Below are 13,711 nucleotides of genomic sequence, written 5' to 3'. Positions count from 1 at the left end.
GTCTATAGCCTGACCACTAGGCTACCCTTCAGACCTGGTCATTGCTGTGTTCAGAATACCCATAATAACTTGTCAGGGGGCCTAGTTTCCCTTTCTGGTGTCACTTTCAGGAGTGAGAGAGGAGAACAGTAACCACTGGGGGTTAAGGAAGAGTTATGCCTTCATCCTTCCAGTGGTCAGCTTAGCTACTCAATCACGGCACCTTTTTATACTCTGGCTGTGATTGAAACAGGTCTAAAATAGGATGTCTTTCATTTTTTTCACCTGGACATTTCTTCCCATTCAATTATTACTGTTGGACATCCTAAATTTGGGCCTTCTTTAGTCCCACCCTAAACACACACTCCTTGCTATTTGGCCAAACTGTAGTGTAGGATGTCCAAATTCTGTCTTCTGAAAACCACAGTTTAGACACTTTTTGACAAAGGGATTTTGTTTTAGCCATTTTGAGATGTCCATCTACGTCGAAAATGAGCACTGTATGTTGCTAAAGTAGTTACATTTATTTTGAGGGACAGAAGAAGCTATTTTACAGAATATAAATGCTCAAAGCAATATTACTCAGGACTCTGCATATGGATAAGCAATAATTTAGCTGCTTATATGTATAAGTGGTGAATTTTGTAAAACTGCACAACTGCAGGCAGCTGATTAAGAAGCTGAGTTCATAAACTCAAACTTCTGACATTTTGAGAATTAAGCACAAATTCTTCCTGCCAAAATCAGATCCAAACAATAGGGAAAGGGACTTTATACCATCATTTTGTAGTTACACATTCAAACAAAGCACTTTACAAATTTACAGGTACTTATTTTGTACCTAGGGCAATGGAGAATTAGGTGACTTGCACAAGGTCACAAGGAATTGTGCTGGGATTTGATCCCACAACCTTAGGGTACTGAGGCAGCAGCTCTACCACTAGGCCACTCCTCAACTCAGCTAGCTGATAGTTATATATGACTTAAAGCAGGTATAAATGCTGATAATGAAATTTCCCTGGATGTACATGTATTGCTGTTCTATAGTTACAGTTAATTAGATTTGTCATACTATCTGGCTTTATACAAGATCACAGCAGTTTACAAATTAAAACCAACAAATATAAAAGAAATAAGAACACCAATATCAACAAACAAAAGACCAGAGTGCTCTGATTCAGGGGCTACAACCTACTACCTTGCAAGGAACTAGTGCTACCTACAGGTGAGATGCTCATGATAAACAACTCCACTAAGGTGCTAGGAGTACCTTAGATTCCTTTCTGTTGTTTAAAGACCAGACCACATCCTTGGTAAGGAAGTTCTTGTGCAGACTAAGACAATTGAGAACAACCAGGTCGTCTCTAACCCAAGACAGCTTTAGAAAAGGTGGCTCAAGCTGTCCTACTGCCCTACCTAGATTACTGCAACTCCCTCTACTACAGCATTACAGAGAAGGAACTAAAGCGACTACAATTGCTCCAAAACGCAGCGGCGAGACTGATTTTTCAATCCAGTCATTTTGAGAGGGTCAGTCCTTTACTACTTAAACTACATTGGTTACCAATGAAATAAATAATTCACTACAAGTTAGCTTGTATGATCCACAAAGCTATCTATGGAGAGAACTCCAACAGACTAGTGTCCAACATTAAGGTCTCACATACCTTCCTCAATTCAAGGTCTATGAAGCGTTTCAAGATATTATCCTGTCTTATAAACAAGTACGCTGAAAGAAGATGTTTAACTCCACCTTTGAGTTCCAAGGACCACACATCTGGAACACTCTGCCTGTATATCTGCGACAACTCAAAACATTGGGCTCCTTTTACTAAGGTGCGCTAGTGTTTTTAGTGCATGCAGGAAATTACCACGCGCTACGCTTCTAGAACTAACGCCAGCTCAATGCTGGCATTAAGATCTAGCGCGCGGCAATGTAGCGCGTGCTATTCCGTGCATTAAAGCCCTATCGTGGCTTAATTAAAGAAGCCTATACAGTCACTTCAGGAAAAACTAAAGACATACCTTTTCTCCTCGTAGCTACTAAATGCTGTTCGAGGACTTCATCTCCTTCCCATCTATTGTTCCCTCTACACCTGAGCTATCAATGTTAAATTTGCTTATCTCTAACCTTGAATCACTAATGTAAAATCCTCTTGCTGTGAGCTGCATTGATTCCATGTAGAAAATTATGGGATACATGAAGTTGTATTGTATTATATATGATATGACAGCCCATACATAACCAGATCATTTCACATAACCAATAGCTACCTTAGGCAATGAATCAATCAGCAACCAGGAAGGGTAACATAATAACTGTAACCATAATAATGAGTCTTAATTCTTTCAAGCCTGGACTGTCTCTTGCATGTTTAATGTACAGTGCTGTGTGCATCTGGTAGAGCTATAGAAATAATAAACAGCAGTAGTAGTAGTCATAAGAAAGCACTTAAAACATGGTAAAAAGCTTTCAGCCCACAAAGCCCATAGGAGTACATTCCAATGCACCTGATCCAAATTTTAAAAAATGGAATATAGGTATATATTGAAGGACTACCTAAATTGGTTTCAATCAATCAGTCCTTAACTTTTTTAAATTTCATATTCACTTTGAAAATGAATGAAAAACCATTTCTCTGTATTGGAGTGAAAAGCTAACGCAGCTTCTGTGTTTCCTAGTGATAGCTTCAGGACTATATGAACCCATTCTATCATATGATCGTATTAGAATGCAATAATAAAAAGGGAACAACAAAACTAATTGCAAAGCTACTAAAATATTGCTAAACAAAGTTTTCATGTGATCGGCGGCTTGCCAAACCTGCTCTAAAATGAGTTGGAGACAAAAAAGCCTCAGACTTATATGACAGCAATTTATGGAAAGTCCTCCTACTGTCATTAAAAAATACTTCATCTTTAAAACTAAATACACAAAAGGAAAAGTTGCATTCAATACACGTTGGAGATGCAATTCTACAATTAAAATAATACAGAGGGGCATTTCCAATATGATGTTTTGCAGAAAACATCCAAATATCTAGTAGGTAAACATGACCATTTGCAAAATAGAAAAATATCTGTCTTTTTGTCTCGAAAATGGTCATTTCCTAGATGTGTTTGGCCATAACATCTGAAGCTGCCGCCATCAGCTCAGCGGGCCCTTTTTCAGCACTTATACCTGTTTTGACTTGGTCTAAGTCAAAATGCATAAGTGCCAACTAGGTAACCTGCCTAAAGTTTTGGTTATACCTGCTGTACGCCTATGTGTAGGTCGGCCCACCTCCCGCCCTTTCCCCTCCTCTAAAAATGCCTCTTTTCACTCTATGCGTTTAGAGGCAGGGGAAAGGCTTAAGCTGGTTTTAGATAAAACCAGCTTTGGTTATGGGATACTTGGACAATCAGGCTTTTTGATCGTCCAAGTACCCATTTAGGCCACTTTTTAGACTTTTTTTTTTATTATTATGAGCCCCATAGTAAACAGTCAGTAAGTTTGAGTTTGATATAAGCCAGGTCAAACTCTTACCTTTAGTGTATAGACTCCCATTCTACCAGGGACTTTATAGAAAATTCCTTCTTCTCCTCGAGAATTTGTGTGTAGCATTGCATTCAGACATGCAAGCGGAGAGGTTCCACTACAAAACAAAAAAGTTCTTTCAATACATCAATCATAGAAAACTGTCAAAAGCTATTCTTATTACTCAAGTATGGTCAACCTTCATATTTTTGAAACAGTGTAGATTTGTAATTTTTTTTTTAATAATCTTTATTCATTTTAAAATAATTTCAATAAGTGAAGAACAATAAATAAAATATTTACACTATAGACATCACTTAAAATATTACAATATTCTTACAGACCAATAACCCTCCCACCCAAATTATTCTTTATCATTCAAGAATCTATAGATCTATCATAATTCACTACATATTTTAAACATAAAATTACACATTTATCCACTTAGACATATTTTAAACTTATAAACCACCCTGCCCCCATCCATAATAATATTTGATTATAACCTATATATTCCTCCCACCCTCCCTCCCTGAATGTGCAATTCTTCTAACAACAAATGTATAATTATATTAAATCTACAAAAGATGTCAATGGACCCCATATTAGATTAAAGATTTTAAAATTCCCTAACTGATCAGCTCTCATTTTTTCATATTTATATATTTGACATAAACTTGCCCACCAGAATGTAAAATTGAGACGATCCCAGTTTTTCCAGTTGCGTGTAATCAATTGTATAACTGTACTTGTCATAATCAATAAGGGACTTCTTTTATATTTATCTAGGGGGTCTTTGATATACAAAATGGTACCACAGATTATTACTTCATAAGTTAAAGGAATCTCAGATTCTAAAATATTAGTAATATAAAGATTTGTAATTTTTAATTATTCCTTATGTCAGTAACGAAATTCTTCATGATGTTGCAATCATGATGCTGAAGTTGCTGGTCTTTAATGGATGTTCTTTGTAGAGAAGAGTAGTTTACCATGAACACAGGTGTGTCATTTAACCACAATCAGCACTAAATGCAAGGGAAACCTTCAGAAATTCCTGAAGAGATAAAAACCTTCCATTGCACATGCACAACAGTTCTCAACAGCTCCCTTCAGTTCAATGAATAGTTTTACATTGTGAATTAACTCCAAAGGAGAGTTGAGTGGAGATGTACGTATAACTAGCAAACTGCTGTTTTCAGGAACAACTTGGCTTTTTCTGATGACATGTTGATTCATCCTAAATAAGAGCTACTTCAACTATAAAGCAAAGCTGCTTACTGATTGCAGGTGTATTCTGTCGATAATATAATTAATGAGGAGCACAAGTGGACAGTGACATCATATGATGCTGAGACAAAACAGCTCTCAGAGCTCAAAACTGGGGTAAAGTTCTGAGCATGTATGATCCTTCTGGCATGCAGCAATTTCCTCAGTCTTCTCAGTTAGTTTAAAACTCATGATCAGTTTTCAGTGAGGCAGGTGTTTAAGTCATCCTTTTGTCTACAGAACACATCTATTACAGGTAAGCAACTTTGCTCTCTCCTTTGACAGGCATGCTTAAATCAGGCAGAGCAAGCTCAAGGTTTCTCCAATTTCTTAGATAAATGTATCAGTGCTGAGAAACAATCCATTCACCTGATTATGCAAACATCTCAGTTACAGGTTGCTCAGTACATATTGTTTAACTGAATATAGGTACTCTCTCTCTCTGGTCTTAGCAACAGTGTAAAGATATGAATACCAATACACTTCTCCCTTGTTATTCACGGGGGATATGGGCAGAGCCGGACTGCGAATGGCGAAAAACCGCGATTATCTGGCTCTGACCCACCCCCACCTCCCTGCCGCCTTCCCGGCCTTACCTGGTGGTCTAGAGAGCTTTCAGGGCAGGAGCGATCTTCCTACGCTCCTGCCCCGTGCAGATCACCATGAGGAAATGGCTGCTGTGAGTTCCCGTAGTCTCTCGAGACTACGATGTAGAACTCTACTGTAAAACCATCTCCACTTGGAGCGGAATCAACTCTAAGGGACTTCAATGCTGCTTGAAACTCTTTTATTGATATTGGCTTTTCTAAGCTTTCTTTTATATGCTCAGGAATTTTCGGCCCCTTAATTAAATTTAAAAATTCCAATCCATCCTTTTCTTTATCTAAATAAGGCTCAGAAGAATACAGATCTTTATAAAAATGTAAAAATAGGACCAATTTGTGTAGAAGCATTTCCTTATTCATCTTTTATCGCCACTACTTTTGTTTTTCTTTTTTTTTTTGCTTTTAAATAATTTGCCAGTAATCTTCCTGCCTTATTTGAATGTGCATAATACAATGCCTGTTGAGAAAATAAATCTTTCCTTATCATTTTAGAAGAAATCTCATTATATTTCCCTTTAGCTTTCAAGAGATCTTGTAATGTAGAGTATTCCCATTTGTCAATCAATTTTGATTCTATCTTTATATCTTGTTCCAAACTATAAAATTGTTTTTTAATTTGTTTTTTAATGTATTCCAAAAAAGAAATAATTTGACCTCTCATAATTGCCTTAAAAGCATCCCACAACGTTTCTATAGAGATATATTCCACATTATTAATTTGAAAATAATCATTTATTTTCAACTGTATTTCCTCTATAAAATCTCCATACAGGTCTACTTTCCTCTTGGTCAGTAATTTTAATTTTAATCCACACCCCATCATGATCAGATAAAATAATTGGATCAATGGAAGCTTGTGTTACTTGCTGAATTAATGCATTTGAAGCAAATAATAATAATAATAATAACTTTATTCTTCTATACCGCCACAATCTTGCGACTTCTAGGCGGTTTACAATCAAGAGAGCTGGACATTCAGCGAAACACAATATGCAGATATACATATGAAATACAGATAGCATAGACTTTAAGAAAGCAAGAATATAGAAATACAATTTGCTTAGCAAGAGTATAAGATGTACATTTTGGTAGGTAATGTCCGAGAGGACCTGTTTGGAGTAAGCCGTATGTTTAGAAAATAACAACGAAAAATAACGATAATATAAAGATAATAGATTATATGAATCATAGTTCAGTGTGATTCAGGTGGACTAAGGAGGGGAGGGATAAAGGTAGGGGGTGGTGGGAAGAGGTAAGGGGGGTAAAGGTAGGGGTAGGGATAGGGGAAGGGGGGGTATATAGTCTATCTTTGAAAATGATTTGTAAACATGGGAGCAAAACGAAAATTCCCGATCATTAAAATGAAATATTTGCCATATATCTTTCAAGTCACAATTGTGTACCAAATAATCTAATCCTAATGATTTCATAATTCTACTAGGTTTTTTTGTCCATTAAAGGATCCATAACAGCATTAAAATCCCCTGCCACAACTAATTTAAAAGCAGCCAGTGGTAACAACAAATGTTGTAGAGATTTAAAAAATTCAATCTGGTTGAATTAGATGCAATTTCCCATGCTCATGTCTACATGTATCCATCTTCCTGCAGGATCAGCGGCAATCAGCTTAAACGTAGCATTACATTTGTTACTCACTAATATTGCTACACCTGCTTTTTTCTTAACAGCTGGGGCAAAAAAGCAATGTTTTATCCAACCTCCTTCTACCATTTTGGACTCTAGCTGATAAATGAGTCTCCTGGATATAGCATCTAATATAATAAAACGGTAAGCCGCGCATGCGCACTTCCTAAGCGTGCGTCCGTTTTCTGTGAGCTGTAGCGACCCATAGAAGTGCGCATGTGCGGCTTACGGTCTGGCCTCACGCGAGGCAAGACAACTGCGCACCCTTCTCTGCTCTCCATCTGCAGAGCGGCGGCTGCCGCCTGCTAGCACACCCTGTCCTCTCCAAGCCGGGACCGCAGCCAGCCAACGATCGCCTCCACAGCGCGGAACAAGTCGACGACTCCCCCCTCCCGCACCAACCGCTGCCGCTCCTGTTTGAAGCGGCCTGATGAGGTTCGCGACCGGCTGTAGCGAACCTCGCAGGCCGCTCTCCACATGAAGCACGTTCCCTCTGACGCGATTGCGTCAGAAGGAACATGCTACCATATGGAGAGCAGCCTGCGAGGTTCAAAACAGTCGCCCATGAACCTAAGCAGGCCGCTTTGAACAGGAATAGGAGCGGCAGCGGCAGCACTCCCCCCTCCTTTCAGCGGCCGGCAAATAACATGGAGGACTGCTTCCGGGAGGAATCGGCTTCCAGCCTCATATCTCAGGCCTGACCCGTGACTCAAAGGGGAGAGGATATGCTGGATGGAGGGAGCAAGACAGATACTGGTTAGAAGACTGAAAATAAAGGGGGAAGAGAGAGAAAGAGAAGATGCTGGAAGGGAGGAGTTAGCAAAAAAAAAAAAAAACCAAAAAAAAACCTCCCAAAAAAACAAACAACTGGAGAAATAGAAGCAGATAGAGATGCAGAAAAATAAATGGAGGAAAACTGAAAGATAAGGTTAAAGTCTGAGATGGATGTAGGAGAGGAAGTGAAGACAGGAATGAGAGAAGAGCCAGATAGACTGCAAACCCTGGTAAGAAAATTGAGAGAAGAGAGCAGAAACTGGGATAAATATGAATAAAATGGCCAGACAATAAAAGTAGAAAAAAAGAATTTTATTTTTAATTTCATTAACAGAAAATGCAGTTTTACTGTAAATTTGCACTGCTTTCTTTTTATATTCCAAAGTGTATAGTGTTTTTTCTCTTTCTCTGGTGTTGAACTGCATATTGCTGGACAGGGGGAGCAGGAAGAGGTGCTGATGGACAGGGGGGGATGAAGGGAGGCCTACTGCTGGACAGGGGGAGCAGGAAGAGGTGCTGATGGACGAGGGAGCAGGAAGAGGGGTGAGGTAAAATAAAGGGAGAAGGGCTGCTGTTGGATAAGGTGAGCAGTGATGGGGTGGGGGAGGACACAGGGGAGGTAAAAGGAAGGGAGAATGAACAGGGGGAGCAGACAAGGGGTGGTGATGGACAGCCAAGGAAAAAAAAGAAAGAAAGATAGAAATACAGAAAGCGGCTAAGGACAGAGAAAAAAAATAAAGACAGACACACACACACACACATATTCTAGCACCCGTTAATTTAACGGGCTATAAGACTAGTATATCTATATTCTGCTGTTTTACAAACAAAAGAGTTTTCTTCCTTTTTATTGGATGGTTGAGGCCATTAACATTTAATGAAAATAATTTAAACTCCATTAAGATAATTATTCCTATGACACCTGAACTCCAACAAATACATCATCTTTTTATAATTTTCCTGCATAAAACTTTTTTCCCTTAATTTACAATATATAGCGTCCTCCCTTACCCTTAAATCTATAAATTTTATATTTATAAGATTACAAAATCCCCTCCCTTCTCCCTCCCTTAACCCTCCCCCTTTATATTACGATAACTTGAAGACATAAGGTCAGACCAGCCATGCACCCCCTCCCCCAAGCATACTACTTCACTATTTTTTCACTATACACATCAATCTATATATTACAACCCTCCTAATTATTCCTTTAATTATATCCCAACCCCATTACGTAAAATCTACATAAATTCATTTTAATAAAGAAATGTATATTATAAATTACCTTATGTTTACAATATCAATCTAAATATGAAAATACATTAGAATTTCCTTTACCCTTCCTTTTTAAAATAGTAAATTAATTGCAAACCATAAATGCATTACAATATTACAATACATCAAATCTCTTAAAACTAGGAATTCCATCGAATTATAAATTTATAACATTCTTTCAAACCTTCATTCAATATATTAAATATTTTATATAAATTTAATTTTATCCATTCCTCAAATTCATTTTATGTATTCATTTTGGGAAACAAATATATAATAAAGTATCTTATAATATAAAACTTAAATGCATTATAAAATTTCCTTCTATCTTTACTCCATTTATTATATATTTCATTTAACTCAACCATTCATACATTTCATTTGTCTATTCATTTAAGGAAACAAATCATAAATATAAATATATTTATAGATGTAATAAAGTATTATTAGAAACCATCCAAAACAATTAATTAATTTTGTTCATATATTTCTTATTATTAAAAAGATATATTCTTGAAGTGCTGTAGTCAATATTAATCTTATTTTTCATGTTTATTACGCAATCTAAACAAGCAGATCAAGGCAGTTTACAAAATTAGTAGCATGGTAAGCTTGACATCTTTGGTGATCCTCAGAGCTTTCTCTTAGGGCTCCTTTTACTAAACTGCGGTAGCGGTTTTAGCACGCTCGCTAGAGGCTAATGCCACCATTGAGCTGGCATTAGTTTTCACGCATAGCGTGGGGGGCAGCGCATGCTAAAAATGCTAGTGCACCGTTGTAAAAGGAGCCCTTATTCAAACTGCAGCTCTTTACATGAAAAAGGTTGGAGACCACTGTTTATAGACTATCACAGGTGCCAATAATTGGCAGTTATGAGCATAAGTGCTAAATGCTGTTCTATAATGCAAACCAATGCTACTTAGCATCTAAGGCCCTTTTACTAAGGTGAGCTAACTGATTAGCATGCACTAATCGATTTAGCGCATGCTAAACGCTAACACGTGCATGTTAGTCTATGGATGCGTTAGTGTTTAGCACGCGCTAATCAGTTAGCGCACCTTAGTAAAAGAGGGGGTAAGTGTGATGGGGTACAAATGGGAGGAACATGGGTGGGCCATGATATCACCATACAATATTATATTTGTTGCATGTGTTGTATGGCACACTTAGGTGGGCCAATTTATGCCAGCTGTCCAAAATTAAGGTGCATCAATAAGTCTTTGAACTAGTATTATAATAACAGATGTGCCCTGAAGCTGTTATAGAATTGGTACTAAGTGCATCCATCATGGCTCCTACATCTAGGCACCAAGTTATAGAATTGTCTCCTAATTCCTGAAATTCTGAGTCTGTTTACTAAAACATAACATTTTCTATAATAGGTACTTCAGCTCCAAAGTGCTGAAAAGCTTTTAGGTAGCTTTCTTCAGCTGGGTTAAAACCATGTTAATTTGTATTTTTAAATCTAAATTTTGCCCCTTCCCAAATGCAAGCTGAAAACAAAAAATAATTCAGGTACTATAAATATCCTCCCTGTCCTAGAGGACTTACAGTGAGAGGATTTGGGATTTGAACCCTAGTTTCCATGATTTTCCGTCTGCTCTAAGGTGATAGTATACAATAATTACATAAACATAGATTTCATTGGCTCCAGGAGTGATCTGTAATTTCCAAGATCACCGAGTCTGAGAATAGTGCTAGGCAAATGATGGAAATGATCATTTAAGAATAGAATTGAGGGTCATATGGACAAACATGATATAAAGGGGAAGAGCCATCATGGAATTAGAAAAGAAATGTCATGCCTGATTAATTTATTAGAATATTTTGAGGATATAAATATGGATAAGACTGAACTAGTTGATGGGTTGGACACATTTCAAAGTCATTAACAAGGTAAGTAGCAATTTCTTCTGATAAATTGGCTGTCTGAAAATTGTCTTCACTCAGTCTAATTAAAAGCATGTGTGTGGTTCCATAGATCACATCATTGTAACTAGACTGAGAGAAGCCATTTCTGGGAACATGTTTAGGCTGATGTTGAAAAATAGGGCATGTAGATTATTGGTTTTGTACCTGAAAACAGGACACATAGGGCCCGACATCAGCCTGAGAAAATTTGCTAGGGCTGTGCCTAACTTTCACAGGGTATATGTTACTAAGGGGTCTATATTCAAAGTGATTTAATAGGAGAGGAGAGGCTCCTACCTGGGTAAATCGTGCTCAGTGTGCCAGCCACTGATTTGGTGGCAGTTTACCAGGCAATACATCTGAATATCAGCTAAGATGCAATAAGCAAATCCAGGCAGTGGAAGAGTGTTTGGGGTAGCATCAGGGAGGAGCTGGGAGTGTTATTGCTTGCTTAGCTAAATGATCACATAGGACAGCCTTTATGTTTATGCATTCCTGACTTAGTCATTCAGCTATGCAGGTGTTGGAACTGAATACTGGCCAACACTTGCATAAACTTCATGGCTGCAGCCTTATTCTCCCTGCCTTCCTGTAAACACAACCAAACCCTCTCACCCTCCCTATCCCAGGAGCATGCACCCACTCCTGAGCCCTCCAAGAACATTTACCCCTTTCTGATCCCCTTCCACACCAAGAGTATGTGCTTCCCGAACCTAATAAGAGCATTTGTCCCCCACTTGGACTTCAACTTCCATGTCATTCCTCCACTCTCCACCCACCTTCCCCTGCCTGTAAGCTCTCTGGACCAAATTTAGTATCCATGGTCTTCTTTTTTTTTTGGAAATAATTTTTACTGGTAAAGCAGCCAATACAAGATGAATAACAAGGAGCGCAATACAAGGAAATCTTGCAACAGTACATACACCCCAGGAAGGGGAACAGGAAATGCAACACGGAACAACAATCTGGAAAAAGCAGCGTGTACAAGGCCCTCCCCCCCCCCCCCCCGGAAGAAGGAGTAAGTCAGCAGGCTGTTGAGAAATCGAGTGTAATGAGGAAGGCCATAAAAAAATCATGGAGAAAGCACCTTCCTGGAGGACCAATATCCATGGTGTTCTAGTGGAGTAGGCTGGGCAGGTTAGAATCCCAAGTGTTCCTGACCATGTTGGTCATAAAATGGCTGCTGTGGCCTCTTGTGTGTGTGTCTGTATATATGTGTATGTGGGAGGGGGGAGGGGGGAGAAGGTTGGCGATCAGGTTCAGAAAGAGGGGGAGAGAAATATGGGCACTTCACAGATTCTCTTAATCATGTCCTGGCCATTATTCAGCCTGGACTCACATAAGTGTCTTAAGAAAGTCCCAACTGAATATCAGCCAGGATCCACATAACTGTGGCGGCCAAGACACTTCCAAACATTCCCAGATTTTCAAGGACATACCCAGACAAAACCCAGCATTGAATACCCAAGTCTAATTTAACCAGTTACTGTCAGAGCTAAAAACAAACAAACAGGAAAACACTGACCGTTGCAAGATGAATACTGACCAGCACAAAAAGTAGGTGACAACAGGGATAAATATAAGGCTGGGAAAAAAGAGTTAAGAACTTAGCACTGATTTTCAGAACTAGGTTCATAAAATAAGCTCATAAATCTAGCCAAATAAGTTTGTAAGCAAAACTATTAAGCTCCTAAGTTAAGATGAATTTTCAGCTGAAAATTATCTCATAAATTTGACTGAAAACACAGTACAAATTTAAAAATCTAAATTAAGGGACTCACCCTTTTTTTGAACTTTGGGTCCAGAGATAATTACTGTATAATTTTGTACGTGTGGAACAGAATTATAAACATCAGGTAATTATAAGCCCTCAGGTAAATGAATCATTAATTACATCACACATGAGAAAAAGGTGCATTGTCTGGAACGCATTATACTACTAAAAAGAGTGAAACCGGGCCCACCATCCATTGACACATGCCCAATACACCTGATGAGAGAGCTTGAAGGCCCAGGACTTGCCTACCTCACAGATCTTAGCAATAAATCATTACAGTCAAGAGAGGTCCCACTCAAATGGAAACTCTCAGTCATCAAGCCCATTCTAAAGAAAAAGATCTTAGAAGATCTGTCCAACTATAGACCAGTAGCCAACCAACCGTGGGTATCTAAACTAATAGACAAGATAGCCTGCCAACAAATATCAGACTTCCTAAAAAACTCATCAAAGTTAGACCAAGCCCAATCAGGGTTCAGGAGACACCTGAGCATGGAAACATACTGTAAAACAAATTGGAGAAAATATTTCTTCACATAACATGTAATTAAACTCTGGAATCATTGTTGGAGAATGTGGTGAAATCAGTTAACTTAGCAGGATTTTAAAAAGGTTTGGATAGTTTCCTAAAAGAGAAGTCCCTAGGCCAGCGATGGCGAACCTATGGCACACGTGCCAACTGTGGCACGCGAAGGCCTTGCAGCTGGCACGCGCAGGGCCGCCATCAGGGCAGTACTACCAGGGGGTGCACAGGAGAGAGAGCTGAACGGGGACGATGGGGGACCCGCGGGGTTAAATATAACTCGAGCCGCAAGGCTTGTCTTCTACTCCGACTGCCCTGCCGCTCACACAGCCAATCGGAAATCTTCCCCGACGTCAGCGCTGACGTCGGAGGGAGGGCTTAAGCAAAGCCCGCCCTCCGACGTCAGCGCTGAAGTCGGGGAAGATTTCCGATCGGCT

General features: G+C 38.9%; 1 protein-coding gene across 7 annotated transcripts in view; it reads right to left on the bottom strand.

Annotated features, from left to right (window-relative positions):
• The window catches only part of ASXL2 (ASXL transcriptional regulator 2), a 212,289-nt gene that overhangs the window by 134,124 nt on the left and 64,454 nt on the right, over positions 1–13,711 (bottom strand). For 6 of the 7 annotated variants that reach the window (XM_033936461.1, XM_033936463.1, XM_033936465.1 and 3 more), the window contains one exon: positions 3,506–3,614. In XM_033936461.1, the coding sequence (XP_033792352.1) occupies positions 3,506–3,614 (109 nt within the window). Of the gene's footprint in view, positions 1–3,505; positions 3,617–13,711 lie in introns of those variants that run through there. The other variant, XM_033936469.1, reaches the window with a different exon arrangement.

This window comes from Geotrypetes seraphini, chromosome 3 (genome assembly GCF_902459505.1).
Source record: "Geotrypetes seraphini chromosome 3, aGeoSer1.1, whole genome shotgun sequence".
NCBI lineage: Eukaryota > Metazoa > Chordata > Amphibia > Gymnophiona > Dermophiidae > Geotrypetes > Geotrypetes seraphini.
The sequence above is the reverse complement of the archived record's forward strand: the minus strand, read 5'-3'. Positions and strand labels throughout refer to the sequence as shown.